Source organism: Gadus chalcogrammus, chromosome 16 (assembly GCF_026213295.1).
Source record: "Gadus chalcogrammus isolate NIFS_2021 chromosome 16, NIFS_Gcha_1.0, whole genome shotgun sequence".
NCBI lineage: Eukaryota > Metazoa > Chordata > Actinopteri > Gadiformes > Gadidae > Gadus > Gadus chalcogrammus.
In genome coordinates this window covers 1,753,744-1,779,061 of record NC_079427.1, presented here as the reverse complement: position 1 = coordinate 1,779,061, position 25,318 = coordinate 1,753,744, and the positions used below count along the sequence as shown (strand labels likewise).

The following is a 25,318-nucleotide window of genomic DNA, read 5'->3' as shown; positions in this document are numbered from 1 at the left end:
TGTTGAGCCAACCTCTCGCTTGCTCTGCTCCTCCAACTCCCTGCAGCAGCTCTGCTGCAAAAGAAAAGACATTGTGACAAAATATAAGACGTGTTGTGCTGTACCCTGGTTGTGGAACACACTCCCTCAGAGAAGTCGCCCCTGTCGGAGGCATTGTTGCGACTAGGATCATGACCTGAATCCCTTGATAAGGCGGTCACTGGGGTCGGCCGTGCGTGGGCTGTGAATACCTCGGGGGCTGCTTGCAGTCCTAGTTATTATTTGGGTGTCAAGCAGCGAAGCTGCGAGACAACCTATTGTTTTCCTACTGTTTCTTATTATTATTATTCTGTCATGGGAGTCTATGGCAGCCCATAGAACGCCTTGGTGAAAAGTTGTGAAATTTGGCACACTGGTTCAAGACAGCCCCATTAGCCCATCAAGCAATTTTAGGTCGTTAGCCCATGAACTTTAGCGCCACCAAATTTTAGGTCGCTAGCTCATCAGCTCTAGCGCCACCAACAGGTCAAAGTTGGACATGCATTCATGTTTATGACTTTCGACCCATTCATCCCATATTCACAAACAAAGTATCATTAGATCCCTTGATCCAACAGCCAATCAAATTAATCTGCGAAGCCGCCAAACAGGAAGTACGCCAATATCTCAGCAGCCCTTTGACATATCAGAACCATACTTAGTAGATAGACCCATGACATCATCATGGGGACACTCAAAGTATTTGGTGACCATTGACCTCTAAGGGGCGCTATAACTAATGACGACGTGTTTTAACTCCTCTCTATTTACTTGAGTATATTTCAAACATTTTTCAATGTCTGTTGATACTGTCAGAACGCCCCATATACCGTAGTTACTGAAATATTTCCCATGGCAACATCAGAAATTGGCCGCCATGTTGAAAGTTGTCAAAATCAATATTACATATCCACAGGACACAGATTATGTCGAATCATCATGAAACTTATGATCTTCAGACCAAGCTGAACAAACGTGCCAAACAGCTTTTTCAAATTCCAAACCATTGGCCGTGACAGCCAATCATACTTGACGGCAAAGCCGCCAAACAGGAAGTAAGCCTGTTCTCAGCAACTCTTAACATATCATAGCCAAACTTGGTAAATAGACTCATGACATCATTCTGGGGACATCCAAACAATTTGGTGACCTGTGACCTCAGGGGGACGTCAAACAACAATGACTATATTTACCATTCCGCCCACTTACAATATAAACTGTAATTCTTAATGGATTAGATGCTTCATGAACCATCTCCAGAACGGATGCTTGTTAACATTGTCTCTGTTAGGGATATTGCTCCGAATACCCCTATGTATTTGCGTCATTTGTTCTGTCGGGCAGACGATAATGCACCCTTACTACTAGGTAGGATCATTTTTCCATTTGGTAAACATTGACACGTACTCGCATAATGCTCTAGTACAATCCACAATGTATGTATGTATGTATGTATGTATGTATATATATATATATATATATATATATATCTCTCATTGTAACGTCATGGTTTTGAACGCAATTACTGTTGGTCGTTTTGGTCAAAAGCGTCGGCAAAATAAATGTAACGTAATGTAAAAAAGTGTGTTTTGTGTAATAGTCGGCTGCAACAACTACAGAGTTGAAGCTGACAACCAAACTAATGAATGGTTTGTTTGCACAATATTAACTGCCAAATTGTGTGTCGTTGCAGTGTCGAGCTTTCAACTAAACTCCCCATTATTGGTTTGAGGAGATGCTTTCCGACATTTCAGGTTTTCTTTCTTCTTCCCCTCTCTTCTGCTTTGTCTTTTTGCCAGACCCCAGTGCTGTGTTTGATGAAGAGGATGAAGGTGAGCAGTGTCACTTTTACATTGAGCTTCGAGTCTCAATGACTAGTAGGCCTTTCACACATGAACTCCGGATGAACTCTGGAGAATCAGTTCCTAAGTTCCCTTTCATACATACAAAGCACGACCGAAGATAAACCAGATTAGACTTGTTCCAACATCCTGGAGATACTCCGGATACTTTAGGTGAGGGGTGGAGCCGGGGGGAGCGTGTAGGAGGAAGGACGTGATGCATAAAGCCAATCCCGTTTCTTTGATCACTGTCTCAACCCTACATCTCAACCCTAACCCTCATTGCTCATGCTCATTGCTACCCCTCATTGCTACCCTAACCGATCCCCTACCAAATGGGACAACCCTACCCTGTGACGTCATCATGGCCTCCCCGTGCCCCCTAGCAGATAACTAGACCCCTGGTAATGTTACAAGAGACAGACTGGCTGCCATTGTCTCGGGCAACGAGCAAGACCCATTGTAAAGATGTTTAACCTGAAATGTGTTTAACCTGAAATTACAAATATTTTGTAATTGGCATGTTTAAATAAAGTGTTAAAAAAATAATAATACTGTTAAAGGTGGTATTAGCCAGACTGGCCACACTCACACTGGCAGATTTGAGCACGGTTAGGTGCTAAAACGGCCACGGCCACGGACAGATGGCCTAGTGTGAGTGCACCCTTAGATAATAATCGGTTAAGAACAAGAACACTTTAGAAGAAACACTTTATTTAAATAAGAAACACTGAACCACACATCTAAAAATACACACACACGCATCTAAAAGTACACACACACGCACACCTAAAAATACACACACACACACACACACTCTCTCTCTCAGCTTTTGAGAGAATGGTGGAGAATCACATCTTCTCCACCATTCCGCCAACTTTGCCTCGCTCTCCTCATGCCTCGCCTGCCCCCTGGCACTCTCCTCTTGGAAGGGGTGTCTGGGGTGGTGGAAGAGGTGCCTGGGGTGGAGGAGCATGAGGGAGAGGTGGGGGGGCTGGTGGCAGTGGACTCAACGATGTCCTGAAAGAAAACGAATAAGAAGGAATTAGGAATTATATGCCAGAACTGGTTGATATGGCCATATGTTATGCACAATATATAATAGCTATGTACACAATATAGTACTGCCAAAAAATACATTGATTAACCATGTAATATTACTAATATAATATAATATATTAGTATAATAATACTTATAGAATATTACTAATATAATATATATATTAGTATATATAATATCACTTATAGAATATTGATAATTAATAACTAATAATATTACTAAAATTACTTTCTATATTAGATAAGAGTTTATTGTTTACTGTTTACTGTTTTTTGTTTACTTTTTATAGTTAGTTAAGAGTTTATCTTTTGTTTATCTTATATTATATTATAATTGTTGTTTACTGTTTACTTTTTATTTTACTTTTTATAGTTATCTTAGAGTGTATTGTTTATCTTATATTGTATATAATTTAATATTGTGTTGTGTTTCTTTCTGTAAACTACTGGACAATCAATTTCCTTGAGGGAGTCATCCCAAAAGGATCAATAAAGCCTAATCTAATCTAATCTAATCTAATCTAATCTAATCTAATCTAATGTTATATAATATATTAGTATAGTAAAGCTTATTTTTAACCTGGAGTCACTAGAACATGGAAGATCTGGATATCATACGACATGATATCCAGCCCGGTCGACGGCCGGGATGCAGAGCCCGTGATCGGGCATGCATCCCGGCCGAGAACCGGGGTCGGGCGGCCTGCGAAAGTCGGCCGGGGAGTTTCGCGATCTTCCGCGAAAATCGGCCACAGACTTCCGCGATCTTCCGAGAGTCCATGGCGGCCGGCCTGCAGAGTATAATTAATAAAATAATTACTAGTTAATTACAGAGAAAATACTTACATTTGTGTTTTTCCAATCCTGTCGCATCTTTTCGTCCTCCATCTTGTCTAGGATATTTCTTGATTTTCCGTTTTCTCGCAAGGTATTGTGGGAGCAAGTCAGAACTGAATCGCTTTGAGGGTGCCCATCGAAAATCTCAATTTTGAGGGGATGTTAGCCCTCCCCCCTACCCCTTAAGCTACATTTAAACAGTATTGGGACATGACTCCACGGCGCGTGAACGCGCAACAGCGAGGGCTAGGGTTGAGATTTTCTATGTAGAAAAGGAATGAGATTGGGCCAAAGTATACAGTGGAAGTCGCAGAGGTTTGTTTACAACACATCGCAGATCGCGGATAAGGTTTCCGACTCGGTATGCTGAATATTTTTGCGCCGATATCAATACGCCATTTATTAAGACGCATCCGTAATTTCAACATGATTAGAATGCAGAAGGAAGCTGGAACGTAAAATACAGGCGAGAAGTATAACGTATGAAGCAGATACACTGTGCAGGACACACACTAATCACTGCTAACTGCAAATGTTCTTGTCGTTGCAGATTTACGATCAAAAGTGGAAAGGTGGAATACAGGTATGTATATATATGGAAATAAGCCATGGATTGAGCTTTCAACTAAACTCCCCATTATTGGTTGAGGAGATGCTTTCCGACATTTCAGGTTTTCTTTCTTCTTCCCCTCTCTTCTGCTTTGTCTTTTTGCCAGTCTCCAGTGCTGTGATTGATGAAGAGGATGAAGGTGAGCAGTGTCACTTTTACATTGAGCTTTGAGTCACTAGTAGGCCTTTCACACATGAACTCCAGATAAACTCTGGAGAATCAGTTCCTGAGTTCCCTTTCATACATACAAAGCACGACAGAAAATAAACCAGATTAGACTTGTTCCAACATCCTGGAGATACTCCGGATACTTTAGGTGAGGGGTGGAGACGGGTGGAGCGTGTATGAGACACACACACACACACACACACACACACACACACACACACACACACACACACACACACACACACACACACACACACACACACACACACACACACACACAAATAGAGGTGTCATATAGGTATGTATATATATGGAAATATGCCATGGATTGAGCTTTCAACTAAACTCCCTGTGATTGGTTGAGGAGGTGCTTTCAGACCTTTCAGAATTTGATTGATCCCCCAACAGGGATGAGTCACTCCGAAGACATAGCAAGCATGTCTTTGACGGACAGGTATGAAGAAGAGGACGGTTCTGAGTCAGGTAAGAGTCGTGGTTCTTCTGGTTCTTCTCTCACGCTACATACCTCCAGGCTTCTCCATGCCTCCCTCTCACCCTCCCTTCTTATTTTGCCTTTTGCCCGAAGATCCTCTTCATCATGAAGATGATGAAGATGATGAAGGTAAGCAGTGTCACTCTTCCATTGAGCTTTGAGTCTCAATGACGAGATGATCTGAAAACAGAAGTATTTCACTGGGGGTTAAAGAAATATATCCTGGTTCACTGAACCGGGAATGCTGCCTGCCAGTGTATCATGAGGCCAACTGTTATTGGAGGGCTTAATGTACACATTACTCTCACACTGGACATGCTGTCAATTTTGTTGCTGACAATAATCATTTATCCTGACAGAAGAGATGCACTTCAAGACACATTGTGAAAAATGTGAAGCAGCTCAGCAGGTTAAATTTCAACAAAATATATACCTTTACATTAAATATACATTACATAAATTCAGTATTGCTCTTTATTGTTGTTTGCCTCTACTTTTTACAGAGTCCTGAGTATGAGAAGGTTACCCCAACGAAGATTTCTAAGTGGAGCTTCCAGTGAGTGACACGGTCCTGACATCAGTCCCATGGGGTTATCAGAATAACATGGTCCCAACCACAAACAGATTCTGTTGTAATGTGTGTGTGTGTGTGTGTGTGTGTGTGTGTGTGTGTGTGTGTGTGTGTGTGTGTGTGTGTGTGTGTGTGTGTGTGTGTGTGTGTGTGTGTTAGGGTACAGCTGGAAGGCGAGGGGACCTATGAGTGTTCGGCTACAGGTCTGGTGTTTGAAGTGTCGGAGCAGGCTCTGGTCCGCTACTCGGTCCTGTCCTGGTTCCAATTCTCTGAGTTCCTCGACGACTCCTGGAGACCTGCTGGATCGATTTATGATGTGGATGTGGTCAACAAGGATCCATCTGTGCTCAAGTTTATCCATTTCCCCCACTCGCTGTGCCTTGCTGGTAAGAACACACTCTGACTGTGAAGAGGGGGGATTCATAGGCTGAATACTATAAGAATCTCTGTGTGCATGGCAGCTTTGGCAGTGTTTTGTTGACCAACCAATTTAGTTATTTCTTGGTTTGGGCGGACTCACTCAGCTCATAATGACTTTTGAAACTCGATATAATATATACCGTATATATTATTTCACTATTCGTTATTTTCCTAAAATGTTCTGAATTAAACAAAATTTTAAAGATACCAAATAGGCAACGGATTACCTTTTTTCTAATATTAGATTTATTGACATGGAACTTGCCATGGCTCCCAGATAAGTATTCCTCTTGTTTTCACATTTTACAATAGCCCTGCTTATTTTTCAAATACAATCTGGATTAGAAAATCGTTGCTGGAACCACTTACTGGCTATTATCATTCCCAACGGGCTCGAATAAAGGATTGTTCATGTTTCAACAGAACCTTTGCGTGATCTGAGCTTCAGTGTTCTGCATGTAAAGGATCGCCATGCAGACATTGAGTCGACGGTGGACTTCACGGCCAGCCATGTTAAATGGCGTGTGTCCTCGCTGTCTCGCCTGGGTCTCATTCTGATCAGCATTCTGAGCATTTTTTCAAGCCTATGGAAGGTGAAGCACCACGCGTTGGTGCTGATTTACAAGGAGCTGAACAAAAAAGACTTCATCCTCCAAGTGTATTTGGGCTTGAACAGCAGATCTGAGATCAAGGTGACGAAGAACAATGGTCAACGATTAACTAATAGAACGAGAGTCCTGTGTGTTGGTAAACAGATTAATGGATAGACAGACAGACTAGACTAAACTGGGCTAGGCTAAGATGAGTTAAGGCTTAGCTCATTTTAGCTGCTAAATTGTGATACACCAAGCTGGGATAAACTAAGCTGGACTGGACTAGGCTATGCTGAACTAGGATAGACTTAAATAGGTTGGACTGGGCTAGCCTGTAACAGGCTAGACTGCACTTAGGCTAGGATACATCACTCAGTTGAAGATCCTCTTGAGCCTCCATCTGTCTGTTTCTGTGATCTGCTATCTTGAAAGTCATCTCACCTCCCTCTCTCCATCTCTGACCATTTGTTAATCCTGTTGCTGTGTGTGCAGGCTATCGAAAAACAGGTGCTCAAGGCCAGGAAGAATGGCATCAAGATTACAGAAACGCGCAAACATCTCACCTGTAGGCTGGAAGAGAAGTTCTACAGCCTCGCAAGTGAGCCAGAAGGACAAATTGAACCCACGGTATTATTGTGCCCCCATTAAGCTTATATTTATTTTGATTCTCGTTTGCATATAATTAATCCTGCAATGCAAATGCAAATTAATGTGTGTGTGTTCACAGAATCTTGAATTCACCACTGCAGTGTTGGGACTGAAGGGCTTTTTTAGAGTACGCTTCAGGAAGCTTCCTCCTTTCAGATTGTTTCTCAAGGACTCCTTGATAAACGAACATTTCCCCTTTTTAATTTTTACAATCGAAGAAGGTAACCCATGGACACATTTAGAATTGTTTTGGTGCTTGAATCTTAAGACTGATGATCCTTTATATGGCAATTCTAGATGATTGGCCCAGTGAGGAGAAACCAGAAGTGACATCTGATCTCCCATCTTCACCTCGCCTCTCTCTGGAGCATGTACGGTCAGCCAACTATTTGGGGTCTCTGTTTATGCCCAATTCTACTCCTCTTAAAATTATTTGGGCCGGAGACACCATCCAATTGTAAAATATTCATATTTGCTTGGAATCATGAGTGACTCGTTTTATAACTATAGTTTTTTAAATATCCAACTTTTAAAACCATAAATACCTTAAGTAAACAACTTTTCTAACCATTTCAGAAGTTGCGGAGCCCAATGTCAATATTTAACCTAGAAAAACAATGTAGAGCTTAAACAGTTACTTTATTTCTTGTTATATTGGCGCTAAAATAATGAATCTATTGGAAATATGATTTTCACGTAACGGGCGTTTGTGTGAAGACCCCCGTTTATATGGCTAGAGGCTAGGCTCTTTATCTGGATTACTTTCAGCAGAAGCTTAATGCTAACAACAATTTCAAAAATGTCTATCTACACAAACAATATATATAATATGAAAGCTGAGACTCAACAGAGTCCAACGGTACAATCCTCATCATTCTGTACCAAGAATCTCTAACAAGATCTGCACCTTAATTTCGTTGTGTAAATACACTGTATTTAACCCAATGACAAATTAAATACACTGTATTTAACCCAATGACAAATAAAGATTCTATTCTATTCTATTCTGTGAGCTTATCTCGATTAACTGGATGTGAAGGGATAAGGTCAATAGCATACTTTTCCAAGTTCCTACCACACACACACTCACTTACTCACTGTGTGTGAGTTATTAAAAGATATTTAAACCTCACTTTGCACTCACCGCATTTCCTGACGGAAATCCATTTTCTAGTTATTAATGTTGAACATTAGTTACACCTTGTTACTAATTAAATGTAATTCTAAGTCAAATTATATGGAGTTTATTTGTAAAGTGCTACCTTATATGTAGTAGAATGTCTTAATACAGTATGGATGAACTGTATGTTTCAAAACAGCCTGCAGGTCAAGCAACATCCAGCACCACATCCAGGACTCCAGCTCCCTCCAGGGGAACACAGGCAGAACGTGAGTTGAGTTAAATGTATGTTACAGCTGCAGTTATGTTACGGATCAATATGGTCAATATGAACTAATCCAGACCCATTTTTGCTGTAATTCTATCAAATATTCACAATCAGTCAAGAACATAGGTCTTGTACATTGTCTTGTCCATTTTGCCACAAATTGATGCTAGGGAATCTATTCGACTATATGTTAGGCCGCAACCATCTATATTTATTAAAGTTGTCTACAGTACACATACAATTTAGAATGGCTTATTACCATCAAAAACCATTGAAACCAAGATTCCTGACCTCATTTTACTGATGTAATTCAGTGGTTCTCAAACTCACGTCACGTATCATCAAGTCATCGTTTTTGTTTGTAATTCTGCTACTTAAAAAAAACGAATGCATACAAATCACTGGCTTGTATTTGAAATAGTATATTTTTACGTCGGAGGCTTGCCTGATTAAGCCACTCTATCACTGACCATGTAAGATGCTAGCCCTGCCCTCCTAATAGTATCTGTGGCTGTTAGACATTTGTTGGGGTTAGAAAGTTGCCTCAGTTGACGCTCAAAAAACTCAAAAACCGTTGCTTGAGAGAAGGTTTCAAACAGTTATTAGACAGAACCTGTGCACATATGCCACACTGAGGCTGAGGGAAGTCCTCACTCCCAGTGTAAGTGAACCCCATAGTTATATAGTTGTTGTTATAGACCCCAACTTCCCTGTCAATTTGGTGTTTCCCTGGGGCGGGGGTCTGGGGGTCTTTGGCTGCTTCGTCATCACTGTCCATGCTGGTGGCAGCACCAGTAGAGCTACAGCAGCCTTAGAACTGGTGATCATACCAGTATGACCTGAGGAGCACCAGTAGAGCTACAGCAGCATCAGAACTGGTGATCATACCAGTCTGACCTGAGGAGCACCAGTACAGCTACAGCAGCATCAGAACTGGTGATCATACCAGTATGACCTGAGGAGCTGCTCCCACAGCAGCCCGGGCTTCATGTGTAGGACCAGTGCATTTTTCAGTTGCGACTCTGGGTGTGGGCTAGGGCTGCCCTCTAATAGTTGACCAAACGTTAGTCATTGAGAAGAGTCTCAGTCGACCAAGTTTTCATTGGTTGGTTGGTCGCAGCAAAAGACGAGTTTAAACTCCTTCAAATCATACTAATTATGATATGTATGTTCTCTCGGCGGTAACACCCTACCCTTTGACCGGCAGTGGGTCTGCTTATAGGTCGGAATGAAGCGGCCACCGATTATTGACAGGCTGGGTACTTTATTCTTAGTTTCACTACGAATAAACACTTTCATCGTTCGATACGGATGTTGTGGATGCAACGGAATATATGATGCATCGCTGCAGCAACATTTAAGATGATCGTGATGATTACATACATAACACATTTCTCAGCCATGGAACTCAAACCATTTTCTGATGGCCCAAAGAATATATAAAGAAATAAAAATAAAATATGTATATCATAATATATCATAAACGTTCGATGACTATTCAACTCACGGCTTGTACTAACGACTACTAGTCGACTAGCAAAAGCTTTGGTCGGGGGCAGCCCTAGTGTGGGCTTAACTTTTTAAGCCATTTATCCATTATCATAATTTTTCTCAAAAAGAGGAGGTGTAAAACAAGTTTACTTGTCCGTGACGAAGAGCATGTTTAACAGGAATTTTGTTTTCCTTCTACATTTGTGCTAATTGCTAATGATTTTTAGAGTGTGCACGAGCAAGGAAAACGACAATGAGAAGCTAGAGAATACTTCCATCACAATAGGCCTCTATTGTTCGCCTCGACTCTGCATAGCTACCAAGCCACTTCCGGCCACCATTGTATGTTGTACGTCCTGGCACTTATTGTACGCACTTATTGTACGCACTTAATCTACATTGCACTTATTCATCCTAGTACTTAATTGTGTAACATCTGCAGTAGCTGCTAGCATTGTTGTACACGGGATGGGTTAGCCTAGCGATTATTAGTACTTGCACTTGGCTCTATGAACATCTTTACTGTGCCGACAACGATATATTGTTTCACTTCTTATGACAAATGTACTTATTGAAAGTCGCTTTGGATAAAAGTGTCTTCTAAATGCCGTAAATGTAATGAAATGTAATCATTATTTAATCACTATTTAATCATAGTTTGGGGCAAATATAACAAAAGATCAGCCTCAATTTACCAGATTCAAGGTTATAATTGTGGCTAGTGCAGGGCAGCGCCCCTCACTCAAGAAGCCTTCCCGCTCACCTGCATGCACTCAATCGCCAAAATAATTCTAATTAAAAAATGAAACCAGTGGTGATCAGACTGTCCAGGTAGTGTTTATTATTTTTTGATTTTTCTTATTTTTAACGTAATTAATGGATTGTGTAGGCGGAATTATATTCATGATACATGAGAGAAATGCGCTCCAGCAAAGTTTATGATTCCAAATCTCTCAGAGGGCACCAGAATAGCTGGAGCCGGCCCTGCGTTGAATCAGGCCAAAACCTACATATTAATAAAAGATACTGTTGTTGACCAGTTGAAAAAAACAAGGATTATAATGTAAAGACGTCCCCAAACTTTCCGATATAGCCAAAATATATTGGTTTACTGTTCACTTACAGCCTACAATTAAAAGATTAAAACCAATGTAAGCCGAAAACTGTAAAGATACCAGCAGATCATAAGAGGGTTCCTCTTAGTCTAAGTAAACTCTTTGGAAGGAATTTGTTGTATCCAACGAACCGTACATGTACGAGCCGGAATACACGGATGAAGAACTGAGAGAGATGGATGCTCAAAGGGCAGAATGAGAAAGAGCGTCTTTAGAGACAGTCCCCGCTGGAGCTGCAGTAGAGAACCGGGACAGAACAACGGGAGACTGGTGGTGCCAGTGCAGAAAATGCATTCAAATGCCGACAGAGGACGAATGCTTTTGCTGCAGGGCGGCAGTAGCTCAGGAGGTAGAGCGGGTTGGCTGGTAACCTGAAGGTTGTTGGTTCGATCCCCGGCTCCTCCTAGCTGAGTGTCGAGGTGTCCTTGAGCAAGGCACCTAACCCTGACTGTTAGCTCCCGACGAGCTGGCTGTCGCCTTGCATGGTTGACTCCGCCGTCGGTGCGTGAATGTGTGCGTGAATGGTGAATGTGAGGCAATATTGTAAAGCGCTTTGAGTGGCCAATGGTTAGAAAAAGCGCTATATAAATGCAGTCCATTTTACTTAGTCATCCCACACATGATGGAGCTGGACCCTAGTTTTCAGGATCTCGATGTGTCTTGGCATAACGCCCCCCGAGACAGAGCAATCTGCATTACGGAGGACCAGGACTTTCCACCCCTTCTAAATCGAGGAGTGCTGGAAACATTCTTATCCTTTTGATAAAATAAATTGGAAAAGAAGACCCAGACCTGCTGGACCCAACGGCCAGTTGTCAATGTTGTAAGTGTGCAATCCAAACAAAATGTAATTGTGTGTTGCCATGCATGACCATACCATGTATAATAATTTAATTGATTTATTAAAGTGCAATCAATCAATCAAATATTATATATGGTATGTTCATACATGGACTCCAAGTCTGCTTCATTATAGGCTAGGCTCTTTACCCTTGATGCAGGCCTACAACCACAGCCTCCGTCTAAAGAGCGGCTGATGGAGAAAGCTTAGAATAAGTAGCCAGCTATTATTTTTTATTAACTAAGAACAGTTTCTTAATTACAATACTGATCTGGTTCAAAAGGTCCTACCAGGACTAAAGGCAAAAATGTAATACACAAGCGTGACTTACTTGGACAAAAAAAAAAGTTTTTACAATAGGCATAGGCCTATAGAAAAGCCTAGGCTTTTCAGCCTGATCAATTCAGCAAATCAGTCTACCACCATCAACAGCAGTAGGGCCATTGTCTTTATGTGGGCTATTACCATAGTTAAGGTGTCTTTTGTAAGAGCCTGCTCCCAAAAGCTAACTTGTTTTCCTTCTTGTTTTAGGCAGTACCGATTGGTGGTGTCATGCCAAATTTGTACCGGCTGCCAAATTTGTACCGGGCACGTCAACAGTTGTCCGTTGCCAGGCAACGGACAACTGATTACGTAAGGGTTGTCCGTTGCCGGGCAGGTTTCAAAAAACATTTGCGCTCATGTTGCCAAAGACGAAATAACATAATACAGAAAACGGATCGCTAGATAACACTTGTTTTTACTTTATATTTGTATTGTATTCAATTGTTCAATCAAATTTAGAAAGTAAACTGAGTGTTTAAAGCAGGTCAAGGACGAAATAGCACAATACAGATAACGGACAAGTGCGAATGAACGAGCTTGAAGGTTCGCGAATGTTGGTGAACCTTTCACGTCATTCGACGCGATCGTCCGTTGCCAGGCAACGGACGACGCGATCATCTGTTGCCAGGAAGGTTTGGAATGGATTACGTTTGGATGACGCGCCCGGTACAAATTTGGCAGCCGGTACAAATTTGGCATGACAGTGGCTTACAGAATCGTTCTTGAGTGGGGGTTGAAAGGAACACAGCTGGAAAGAGGAAACCAATGTGTTCTTCCATCCTGTGTAGTGACCAGCATCCGAAACAAATACCCTTTGGCCGCTGGACAATATGTTGACTTCAGGGAAGCACAAGATGCTCTGAGATTGTTCTGAACACAACACTACTGTAGGCTACTAGAAAACATTTGCTACTGCACGAAATCCTTTATATCAAACACAGAAAGAACACATCCATTTGGTTACAGATGACACAATACGATTGTGAAGATACTTTGTATAATTTTACTTTTTTAGATAAACAATTGCACCTAAGAGGAGAATTCAACAGGGTTCTAATGTTTACAGTAACATTTTAATATTAATGTACGTAAATGGTTCAATAAAAATAAGTTTGCTGTTGACCTTTTTGTCTTTTTACTAATGTTTTCAGACAGTATTTGGGAGTAAAATGTAGTCTTCTTTGGAATTTGGACATGGAATAGTTCAGCCCAATCAAAGATTTCTGTATAAGTTGAACCTGTGAACAGGATGGATGAGGCAACCAGCAGGTTGTTTTCGGGCATTCCACGCAGTTGAGAACATGACTCCCATTCACCTGAGTGTCCTTTCATACAGCACCACTTGATGTGTATGCGGGTCTCACTAGTGGTCATTTTCATGTCTTCCTCTTCAATTAAAACTCCACACTAGTGGCATGTTGTGAAGAGCTGCATTAGCTTGGACTCGTTGACTATCCATTTTTTTTCTGACCAGTTCTTGGCTCCTGCAGCCGAGAGTATGTCAGGTATGTCAGAGCTGGAGGAGCTTGATGTGCTGCACATTGGAACAAAGCTCTTGTCAACTGGATGACTTGAAGAGGCCTCAATTGGGCTCATACTCTGGTCCAGTGGGTTGTCATCTTCAGCTACAGTTTTTTCCTCATTTAGAAACAACAAAATTCAAATGAATATGCAAATATATCTTGTCTTGTAGGGAAGCGTGCCAATTCTCTTCCGCACAGAGCAGAACTGTGGCCTATTTTACCCATTTTTATTTTCTCAATTATAATATCATACATTTTTACTGAACTTCTTTCATTACTGAAAAAAACCCGGTGTTGCCGGTGTTGAGTAATCGGTGTTGGCCTCAACAACGTTAATACCGCATTGTACCGCAACCCTAACATGTAGGCCTATCTGCCTAAGCCTGGAGGGGGGGGCCGGACCGGGGAGGATTCTCTCGGTGGCCATTAGTGCCCCACTCCGCCCCTGCCGTATTAAATGTAACTTTGAACATGAATCAGACAAGTAATTGTTACATTTTGAAGATACTGCATTGTCCTTTTATAAGAGCGTATAATCATTGTCATCAGTGTATGAAGTCATAAGTGTCAAACAACTACCAGTATTTATTTGAATTCAATCTCTTACTAGTGCTGATGGCATTTGGCTTTCCTTCGGCTGGCCTGATGCTGCACTGTGGGTCACCTATACAAAAAACATGAATGCAATGAAAATACAGTTGTCACAGATCACAATATGAATGAAACAATCATATCAATCACAAAATTACCTCAATTGACCTCCAATTTCTGAGAGGACGGAAGGCAAAATAGAAACCAGATGAGGAACGCTGTTTCTTTGGGCGTGGCGTAGCCTGTTCTGGAGTGGAGATGAACATCTTCAGTGCACCAGAACACTCTGTTGCACTGAAGATAGTGCACCAGATGATAACACAGTTGAGTCCTTGGATGATACTGGTCCGGCGGAGTCCTTTTTAGGGGTGGACTGTGGTACAGTGCACATCTCCTGTGTTTTCTTTTGAGATAACAACAACAAGATATAAAAATTAAATGTATTTCAACAAACAACATAAAGACAAATAAATAACCTTCATGGATTGTATAAACGAGCAAATTCAATTACAGCTGTACAGTAGGCCTACGAGGTTTGAGAGACTGTTGGACCAATTCATAAACGACGACACTTCAAAGTTCCTAATCGACGGCTGCATCCATGATTGCTGCCTGTAGGCCATGCACGGAAGCCTCTTCTGTGGCCAATGCAATACCTTTTGCCCCAAAGTTACAGTACAAAACGTAAGCATAAACTCATGCTCTTGTTATGGAATATATCCTATATGTTGGCAAGATTCTCTCTCTCCCCCTCTCCCTCTGACACTCACACAGGCCCTCACACACACACACACACACACACACACACACACACACACACACACACACACACACACACACACACACACACACACACACACACACACACACACACACACACACACACACACACACACACACACACTTTTGTCCTGATGTGAACTCTCTGCCGGGGAAGTTTTGCATGTATACTTTACGAGCTGACATTACTTTTCTATCAGCAATTACTTAAAGTTAGCAATTAGCCACTCAGGTGCAGCTATACCATTAGCTAACGTTGTCACTCTCTAAAATGCATTGAACAGCAACTATAGAGCTATGTCCACTAACATTGTCATCATGAATCTATCAGTAGGCTAACATTATGAATGGGGCAAGCTTTATTAGCTAGAGTAGCCTACCAAAAGTTATTTCCTGTTCATCAGTGGCTGTTGATGCATCTAAAAAGACGGATGGCACCGCATTCGATTTCAGCGATGCCTTGCTCTTTAGATTGCTTGGTTTCTCAAAGTCGTCCGGTCTGAAATGATCGCTACAAATTTTCCAATTGCGAGCAGTTTCCGCCGGTGTTTTGATGTCCAAGCCAGCAACAACAAGCCACAGTTGAGTCCTTTCTGGATCTCGCACTGGAAATTGGTCGAAACTTTGTGGTGCCCATCCAGGAGCAATTGAAAACATCCGGGGCTGTAGCCCAGAAGTTAGAGTCCTTTTAAAACGGGGGTTTGGGGGTTTCTCCCCCGAGGAAATTTGAAAATCGGGCTGATGAACATGCAATTGTCACGTAGTTTGAGAAGTAAAGGAAAGACAAATCGTCATGTCTGACTCACGTCGGGGAAGGCCTACTGAATAGGTTAATGTTTACGTTAAGGATAGGAAAGTGCACCACATACAGCAGCCAAAATGAGACATTAGAAAAGCCTGTAGCCAAATAAACACTCATGCGCCTAGATGTCAAGTGGACTGGGTTGAATTCACTGCGTGTCTCCTGAATCTGTGCAAACTAGAGCAGCACTAAACAGCAATATCGACATGATGGGCTTTGCATAGAGAATCAACATTTTGCAACTAATGATTCTCAATTTGCCCATTAATGTACAATTCAGAATTTTGCGATTTTCACTGGCTACAATATTGCATCTGTCGGTTGTCAAATTTGTTGAACAAAATGTTAAACTTCAATAAATGTTCATAGTCAACTTATATAGTGCATTTATTTAAGCTCTCAACAGCATAACCATACAGCTTCGCGGAATCAGCCGTTCAAAACCAGTCTGCATGAATCGTATGACAACTGGATGGCAGGGGATGCGGAATAGGAATACACCGCAGGGGAGAACATGAGAGCCCCAGCTCGCCGCATATAGTTGCCTGGGTGCTTTAAGCGTGGAACAAGCTGGATACGGAGTGGGTGAAAAACTGTGTGTGTGTGTGTGTGTGTGTGTGTGTGTGTGTGTGTGTGTGTGTGTGTGTGTGTGTGTGTGTGTGTGTGTGTGTGTGTGTGTGTGTGTGTGTGTGTGTGTCACTCTGTTCGAGCCTGCATGAGAGTTCAATGTTGTCATTAGCTGTTACGTCTTTCTGACCAATCGCAGTTCAAGGCCGACCTGGGCTGTACCACTTCGGGAGGGGCCTCTCAGTTACTCCCCTCTAGACAAAACCGAATTGGTTGCGACGTTGACCCGGCGCCCCCCGAAACGTTAACGGGCCACCGGGAATTCTCCCAACTCTCCCGATTACCACTCTGCGTGTGCGTGCGTGCGTGCCTGTGTGTGTGTGCAGGCGTTATTCAATTGCCTGGTAAACATGTGGGCCTACGGTAATATTCATACTGGTTTAAATAATGCATTTGATAGTAGGCTATTTCCCATCGTTGCTGAGCAAGAGTTTTGTTCGAAAGTTCAGTGATAGAAACAAATAATAGCCCGGGCTATTGACGTTTTACGGTACCACTGTCATGCACCTACCCGATGTCAAGTCGACCGGGTTGTATTCACTGCGGGTCTCTCTTCTTATATCCATCTTACCAAAGATATTTTGGTACTGTCCTTCTCAACACTCTCTGATCTCACTAAAAGGCTAGAAGCACGAAACAGCAATATCGACGAGATGCGCTATGCATAGGGAAGAAAGAATACCGACGTTGAATTTGCAACATTTTGCAACAAATTATTCTAAATCTGCCCATACATGGACACGGCGGATTTTGTGGTTTTCACTCGCTACAATGTTGCATCTGTGGCTGCTGATAATTCAATCACAAAGAAGTAAGCTATTCCCAAAAGATCCGGGGCTATAGCCTCGAATGCCCAGGTCTAACGACGCGCCTGTGTCCATCTGTAGCGTTTATTTATACAATTGCTAAATGCACACTGAACCACCATGTTGCCTAGTCGTTCAATTCCGCTTCAGTCCGACGCGCGCACACTTTCTTCTGTAGTGATTCGGTTACACAACTAACCGGAGCAAAGAAAAATTCCGCTCTTGCTGAGAAAGTAGTCCCTCGATGATTCATGCGATGCAAGGTTATTTTTATTTCAAACATTATTCTATCAACACAGACATTTAAATCTATAGTCTGGCTTTATAATTGATTAACCTCGGGTGTACTGTGGAGTGATTAAGAAAGACTGTTTTTAATAGCAGGCTAGCATTGCCCGATGCCGTGCGCTAGCCTAGCACGAGCGAACTCTGCAACAAGAAGGACTGAATGAAATGTGTTGAAAACCTCTCCACTGAGAAAACCTCTCCAACCTCTCCTCTGATAAAGGACACCATCGTCTTGATCGTCTTGTTTCCCTTTTCAGGTCATCTGATAACATATCTGCCAAATAAATAATTGCAGTCCTAGGGAGCCTAGACCGTCTAATTAACATGTGTATTTATTTTGGGAGGGAGTACAAGCAGATCCATTCTGTCTCTCAATGGCCTTGGTAAAAAAAAAGAGTCATCTGTTTCAGTGACTTGGCCTACTAAAATAATCAAATAGTCTAATACATACAACTGCCTTCTTGATATAAACTTAAGAGTAAATAGAGGTATAATCAAAGATCCTTGATTACTATTACTTCTCAACACCCTCTGGTATTATCAATAGGCCTAGTAGTTACTAACAGAGTTTAGGCCCATTTCCTTTTCAATTCAAAATAGGCTTTATTTGATCTACAAAAGCAGAAAGAAATTCAAGAACTTTGTCTTCTTCGTTTGCTCTTACATACATTCTTAGGAAAAAAATTAAGAAGAATGTTAGGAAAATAAATATCAAATCTTCTTACATTTTATCTTAACACAGTTAAGAAAAAGGTGCTACTTAAAGGAGCATTTCACCGGTGGAGGCATGAATATGTATTGAAATTGGGTCCTATATGTAGTCAAATAATAAAATAAACTCCCGCTGATCTAGATCTCCGCCTATCGGACACCTCGCTGTTCCATCTACCAAGCTGATACCGCAAGACTGCTTGAAGATCATTTCTCACAACATTTCTAGTGAAGATCCAGTATCTTCCGCCATTGTACTACTATCATTGTACAGTTTTATCAACAGCCTCTGATAGCTTAGCTTCAGACGCTGTGGATGTTAGTTTCTGCTGGTGAAGTCCCACCCACTGGCATTGCTCTAATAGGTCTGTAGCGTTGAGAACCCTCCCCTCTTACACTTCCTATTTACTTCTATGCAAAAATCGTCATGTTGCGTCATCTTAAAGGCCCACTATGCAAGATCGGGCATTTCTTCGCTGTTTCCTTGTTTTGGCTTGCACTTTTCTCTACACAGCGCCCCCTACAGCTTCGTAGTAGATATTTTACAACACTGTCGTAACAACTCGTTGACGACCCTTCCCCATGCACTTTTACGCTAGCCATGTGCATTTGTTTTCAAAGAAGCCGGCGAATGCGTGGAGCCATGTCGGAAGTAGATGATCATGAAGTGTAGACAAGGTTATACATTTTTTAAATGGTGTATTTGTATTGCAATAAACATAACTCCGTCCTTTTTTATAGTTGACTGGGAGAATTTATATCGTAGATTATAATTGTTTTATTTTAGGTTGAACAGAACAATCAGTGTAAGAGTGTTGGCCAACATAATAATCTAAATCAACAAGAACCTGGATTCGGGGATTCAGTCTGTATCTGGGGGACGAGACAGAAGAACAGCAAAACACTTTTTCTTTCAGTTCACGCTATTCCTGAAAAGCTTTCCCAACGTTTACTCGTGTCTGGCCTCTCTGTCGGTCAGTCTCCCTTTTCTCTTCTTCTGTTCCTCCGACATTGGGTTTCTCTGTCTCTTTTTGGTCGGCTGATCTATGATGAATGTAACAATCCCTTAGTTACTTGTGTTTATATGTTTATATCGAGCCGGTTCCGTGTTTGGGGGTCTGTGCCGTAAAGCAATTCGTTACTTCGCGAGACCCGAGACTCCCGCAAGAGTGGGCGGCGGGTCGCCGGCAAAAACCTATTCCCTTTCTCCGTCAAGATGCGCAAGGGGGAGTCGAAACCAACGAACAATCTAACAAAAATGTATGATAGAACCAATGACTCCTGTTATTTTAAGTAAATCAAGCCAAAAAAGTTGCATTGTTCCCCTTTCACTCGTGTCTGGTCTCTTTTCTGGTCCGACTTCTTTTTATTCTTCTTTTGTTCCACCGACAGTCGCCTCTTGGGTCCCTTATCAGTCGATTGATCCATGATGAATGCAACAATTGCCTCGCAACTGGCTGTTTATATCTAGCCGGTGCCATGTTTGGGGGTTTGTCTGTGCCGTAAAGCATTTTCGAAACTACAATCTGACTACATTTTCGAGGCGCGATTGGATACTTCCACTGCGTCACATCCGGATTGTGTCGGTCCGAACAGAGCAAGTTGCATACGCGCTTTTTCCTTGGAGAGGCGACATGGGGCAATGACACACCCACCAAACGACCCAGAAATGGTTGCAGAACCATCAGAATAACTCTCAACCTGCATAATTAATTAATGTAATTTTGGCTAAAAAAGTTGCATAGTGGGCTTTAAACAGGAAGTGTTGGAGAACGATACGGATCTCTCCAGTCTCTCCAGAATATAAGGGAATAATGCACGACCATTCAAAAATATGAGTAGGTTTCTAACGATACAAAGCTTAATGGAAATGGGTGAAGTTTCCCTTTAAGAACTTTCTTTTCTTAAGAATGCTTTGTGAATCCGGCACCTGGAGCCTCATTACAGAAACTTCCTAACTCTGAAATCCTATCAGATAGGAAGGCATTTAGGGGTTTTGGTATTACAGAAGGAGGTTTCCTAACTTAACTTGGGAAGAAATCCTATCTTATCTTAAGATAGGAATTTAGCCATTACAGAACTAAATTCATGAACTAATTTCATTTTAACGGCTGCGAAGACATTTAATTTTGAATTTGGTGGAAGAAATACTTTACTACTTTATTACTACCTATTCTTGTTCTCTGTGCCAATACCCGCCATGACCGTAGTACTAGTGCTACTAGCTTGCCGTCATTAACAAAGATCCTCAACAATGTCTGTTAACGTTAAAAGTAACTCATTCTATCAATCTCATGCACACTCTGAGTGCAGAAACAGACATAACCTGACGATTGCCGATCGAAAAATCTGATTGAAGGAACAGTTAGGATTACCTAAGTTAAGAAAAGACAGGATGCCAAAGATATGATAGGAAACGGCCAACCAGGGTAGGGACTTCCTCTGTAATAGGAAGTTAGGAATTTTCCTATCTTTGAGTCCCTAACTTAAATTAGGATGAGAAGTAAGGATTTTTCTGTAATGAGGCCCCTGGTGAGCAAGTATAGGTCTCTGCAGAACAGAGGGCGGATTTACACTGGGGTGGGCGGTTTTCCACAACAGAATGAGGAAGTGGGAAAAACGACAGTTGGAGCAAAGAGAATACCAGAAAGTGATGGAAGATAGTCTGCGTTTTACTTACCATGTACAGTTTCTGCACGTTTATTATTATTATTTTGCACACTTTGGTGTAGGTTACCATGGTTACCATATATGATAGGGGTTCAAATTCGGCAATGTATTTGAACTTGAGAGATTTGGGCGATCAGGTTCCGTTTCTTCTGCTGCTCGACAGGTGGACGCAGCGGAAGCAGTTTCTTTATACTTTATTCCACTTCAAGCAGCTGGCTCGATATCAAACACTGCAGTAGGCCTTTAATAAGAAGTAGAGGAGACAGGAGAGTAAGAAGAGAGCAGGCTCATGTGAGGAACTCTTCGTCTTTGGTGCGACCAAGACCCCAGATCACCACAGGAGGCCTACACACTCACGACCAACGGAGTCGTTCATTTACATTTTTGTATTTGGGCCTAGGCCTAGGCAATTTGTTTTTAAAACAGGCCAAAGACGAATTGATATTGGCTACAGCATTGTACATTTTATATTGCCTTTTGCATTATTTTTCAGACCTAAGAAGGATCCGTAAGAGATTTGTGGAGAGAGTCGGACTCCCAGCTTTGAAAGGTCTGCTGGATGACCTTTGGCAGCACAAAGTGTTGAGTACCGAAGACAAGGACACTGTGATGGAGGACCAGACGAGCAGAACGGACCGGGCTCGGTTTCTGATCGACATGGTGATGGCGAAAGGGGAGAGAGCAAGTCTGGCGATGATTGATTGTATGTTGGAGAGGGACCGGGAACTATGCCTCACCCTGGGTCTGATCCTTCCTCCCAGCCCTACTGATCGTGTGGGTGAGTTGTAACTAGGAATGGGTTTTCTCAATAAGCCCTGCCCACTTTATTTTGAAACCGGCCTAACACGAACCAGAGCAACGGCTTCTTTATCCTTTCATCTCCTGGGATCCAACCATTAGTTATTGTCGTTTCAGGACATTTGTTTAGACTGCATATCCAAAGCCATTCTCCCTCTATGTTTGAAAGTGGGAAATAATTATAATTTAAATACCCGAACATCAGAGCAGCAGTGTAATGTTTTTTTTTTAATTATAGTTTGACTATTCATTTTTTGGAGGAAGTCTGGTGTTATAGTAACGTTGCAATGAATCAACTGTTTCAGAACTGACTGCTGAATTGAATATATCTGCACCTCAAACAGATCTGAACTGAGGAGAATAAATGGTGGTGTCACCCCAAATTTGTACCGGATGCAAAATTTGTACCGGGTACGTAACAGATTACGTAAGGGGTTGTCCGGGTTTCAAAAAACAATTGCGCTCATGTTGCCAAAGACAAAATAATATCATACGGATCACTAGATAACACTTGTTTTTACTTTATATTTGTATTGTATTTAATTGTTATCTATCTATCTATCTATCTATCTATCTATCTATCTATCTATCTATCTATCTATCTATCTATCTATCTATCTATCTATCTATCTATCTATCTATCTATTCTCTAAATTAAGGAAATTAAATTAACACAAGCTAGCTAGACTGATGATACTTTAAAAACTCAGTTTACTAGCTAAATTTGATTAAACAATTAAATGCAATACAAATATAAAGTAAAAACAAGTGGTATCTAGCGATCCGTTATCTGTGTTATAGTATTTCGTCTTTGGCAACATGAACGCGATAGTTTTTTTTAAACCTGCCTGGCAACGGACAACTCCTTACGTAATCTGTTGTCCATTGCCTGGCAACGGACAACTGATTACGTACCCGGTACAAATTTGGCACCCGGTACAAATTTGGTGTGACAGTGGCTTCAGTCTTCAGGAATGAAGAAAGAATTTTTAAACGCTATTAATTCAAAACATTGTATTCACTACATTGGTTTTATTTCAAATGTCAGTTGTGAGACATATATATTCCCCTGTTCCCCTCATGTGAGTTGAAATATCATCGATAGAAGACATTTTGTAAATCTCTGGTGTTTTCTCTTTCATTAACATTCTAGCAGGAAGCCTTTTGGCTGGATCTCAGGAGGTTAAAGCATCGTATAAAGGTGACTTGCATGCAGTTATTCGGATCAAATTTGTCAAGTAAAACACTGCAGCTATTGTACGAGTGATCTTTCTTTTTCTGTTCCTGGAAGTTTCCCCAACAGAGACGAAGGGCAGGACCTCTGAACTCCTCCTCAGCTCTGAGCAGTTCAAGACTGAGAAGCTGAAGGACAGAGACAACGTTAGTCCTTCCTCTGCCCTTTAAAGGCTGCGTCGTCATGTTGCTGCTCCTCATTCATATCTTGTTATTCCTCTAACATTGACCTCATGCATGTGTTTTAGCCAATCATAGATGGTTATCTGGTGGGTTGTTCTGATCTGCATAGGCTCACATAAATTGATGTGAACTATCAAGGCATGAAACGATCAGATAAGACAATGCATGCTGTGTCAGTCATATGTCATGCACCTGTTTCCTTTCTTCTATTGAATGATGTGGTCAGATATACACCATCATGGCCCCAGCCAACAGGACGCGCATGGCTCTGTTGATCACCAATGTGCGCTTTGACCGCTTCAATCATCGGGATGGTGCTGAGAAAGACGAGCAGGATATGAGGAAACTGCTGATCTCTCTGGGATACAACGTGGAGCAACACAGAGACCTCAGTGGAGCGGTACGGTGGACCTCACTCACACATGAGGTATCATGTGATCTGTGGTCCTGCGATGAGTGTTGTTGACTGATTCATGTTCTCGCACAGGAGATGGACAGGGCCGTCGAAAGGTTTTCTAAAGACCCCCGTCTGGCAGCGACAGACTCTGTCTTTGTGGTCATCATGTCCCATGGGGTGAAGGGAGCCATTTTAGGCGTCCATCACTGCGATGGAGTCCCCGACCAGTTCCCCATTGACAATATCTACAAACACTTGGATTCGGCTCGTTGTCCAAAACTGCTCAACAAACCCAAAGTCATCATCATCCAAGCCTGCAGAGGAGGTGTGCTTGGGGTTCCTTTTTCGATTTGAACATACCATAATCATAAACCTGTTTTACCATATGTTGTTTTAAAAGATTCCCGAAACCTTTATTGAGTTACTGGTCTGCTCCGTTCACTGTATTCTCTTCCAGTGGATGATGGCTCTGCGATAGTCACGGATGGGCCTGGGTCTGTCCCAGAGCAGGCCCCGGTAGTGCAGGTGGATGCGGCCCTCCCACCTCACCTGGCAGATGAAGTGGATGCAGACATCGAGGAGGATGCTATTCACAGGGTGCACAAAGAAAAAGATATGGTTTCCTTCCTTTCCTCTACTGCCGGTGAGTTGATTCATTTTTGTCCGTGCTGATAAAGTTCACTCTTCATTACAGAAGCCTGAAATGCAACTTAAAAAATAAATAGGTTGAGGATACAAAACAACTGGAACTGTTGGAATCAGGACTTGCAAATGAACACCCTTCTCTGATCAACGACTTCTAATTATCTTTTCACTCTATTCTGCAGACACGGTGTCGTATAGACATAAAAGCCAAGGTTCTTTTTTCATCAAATACATTGTGGAGATCTTCAACCGCCACGCACACGAGGACCACATCGAAAAACTCTTCAAAAGGGCAAGTAACCCAGATCGTTCTCGTTAGGCTGGTGTGCGGAGTGAGTGTCCTTCTCTCATGCGGATGTCTGGTTGTTTGATGGACAGCCTCACATCCCCTCCATCCAGATAGAGCTGACCTCGACCAACAGCATGTGGTTGTTTCATCCTAGCGTGTGCTCTCCATCCCACAGGTCCTGAAGCGTTTTGAAGATGAACATCCTTCAGCAGATAAAAGACAGATGGCTGTCAAAGAACGATGCACCTTAATCAGAGATTTTTATCTCTTCCCCGGTCTTTAGAATCAGGCTCTACGATGACCAATGGGAAATGGTTTCAACACTTTACACGCGTAAAGTGGTTTCAGGAAAACAAACTAAAAAGAATCTTGATAATCTTGAAATATAGTGGATTGTAATGATAAAAATACATGGCATTATACTTAACATGATGTGCTTGGATCCATTTCATAACGGTCGTTTTGTTTATGTATTACAATTAAATGGAGAGTGATGCATGAAATCAGTGTGTTTTTTTTTAGGCTAACTTAAAGAAAAATAGTACAACCTAAATAAAC

The 25,318-nt window shown here is 41.9% G+C and overlaps 1 protein-coding gene across 1 annotated transcript in view; it reads left to right on the top strand.

Moving 5' to 3' along the window:
- LOC130406722 (uncharacterized) overlaps positions 1-24,952 on the top strand; it is a 132,054-nt gene extending 107,102 nt beyond the window's left edge. Inside the window, exons 28-47 of the mRNA XM_056612409.1 lie at positions 1,818-1,850; positions 4,306-4,338; positions 4,472-4,504; positions 4,942-5,016; positions 5,120-5,155; positions 5,386-5,435; positions 5,530-5,582; positions 5,757-5,983; positions 6,441-6,709; positions 7,103-7,237; positions 7,338-7,479; positions 7,556-7,629; positions 8,578-8,647; positions 21,709-21,993; positions 23,167-23,214; positions 23,317-23,393; positions 23,656-23,829; positions 23,917-24,151; positions 24,284-24,469; positions 24,936-24,952. Of these exons, the coding sequence (XP_056468384.1) occupies positions 1,818-1,850; positions 4,306-4,338; positions 4,472-4,504; positions 4,942-5,016; positions 5,120-5,155; positions 5,386-5,435; positions 5,530-5,582; positions 5,757-5,983; positions 6,441-6,709; positions 7,103-7,237; positions 7,338-7,479; positions 7,556-7,629; positions 8,578-8,647; positions 21,709-21,993; positions 23,167-23,214; positions 23,317-23,393; positions 23,656-23,829; positions 23,917-24,151; positions 24,284-24,469; positions 24,936-24,952 (2,252 nt within the window). The remainder of the gene's footprint in view (positions 1-1,817; positions 1,851-4,305; positions 4,339-4,471; positions 4,505-4,941; positions 5,017-5,119; positions 5,156-5,385; positions 5,436-5,529; positions 5,583-5,756; positions 5,984-6,440; positions 6,710-7,102; positions 7,238-7,337; positions 7,480-7,555; positions 7,630-8,577; positions 8,648-21,708; positions 21,994-23,166; positions 23,215-23,316; positions 23,394-23,655; positions 23,830-23,916; positions 24,152-24,283; positions 24,470-24,935) is intronic.
- Positions 24,953-25,318: the final 366 nt, after the last annotated feature.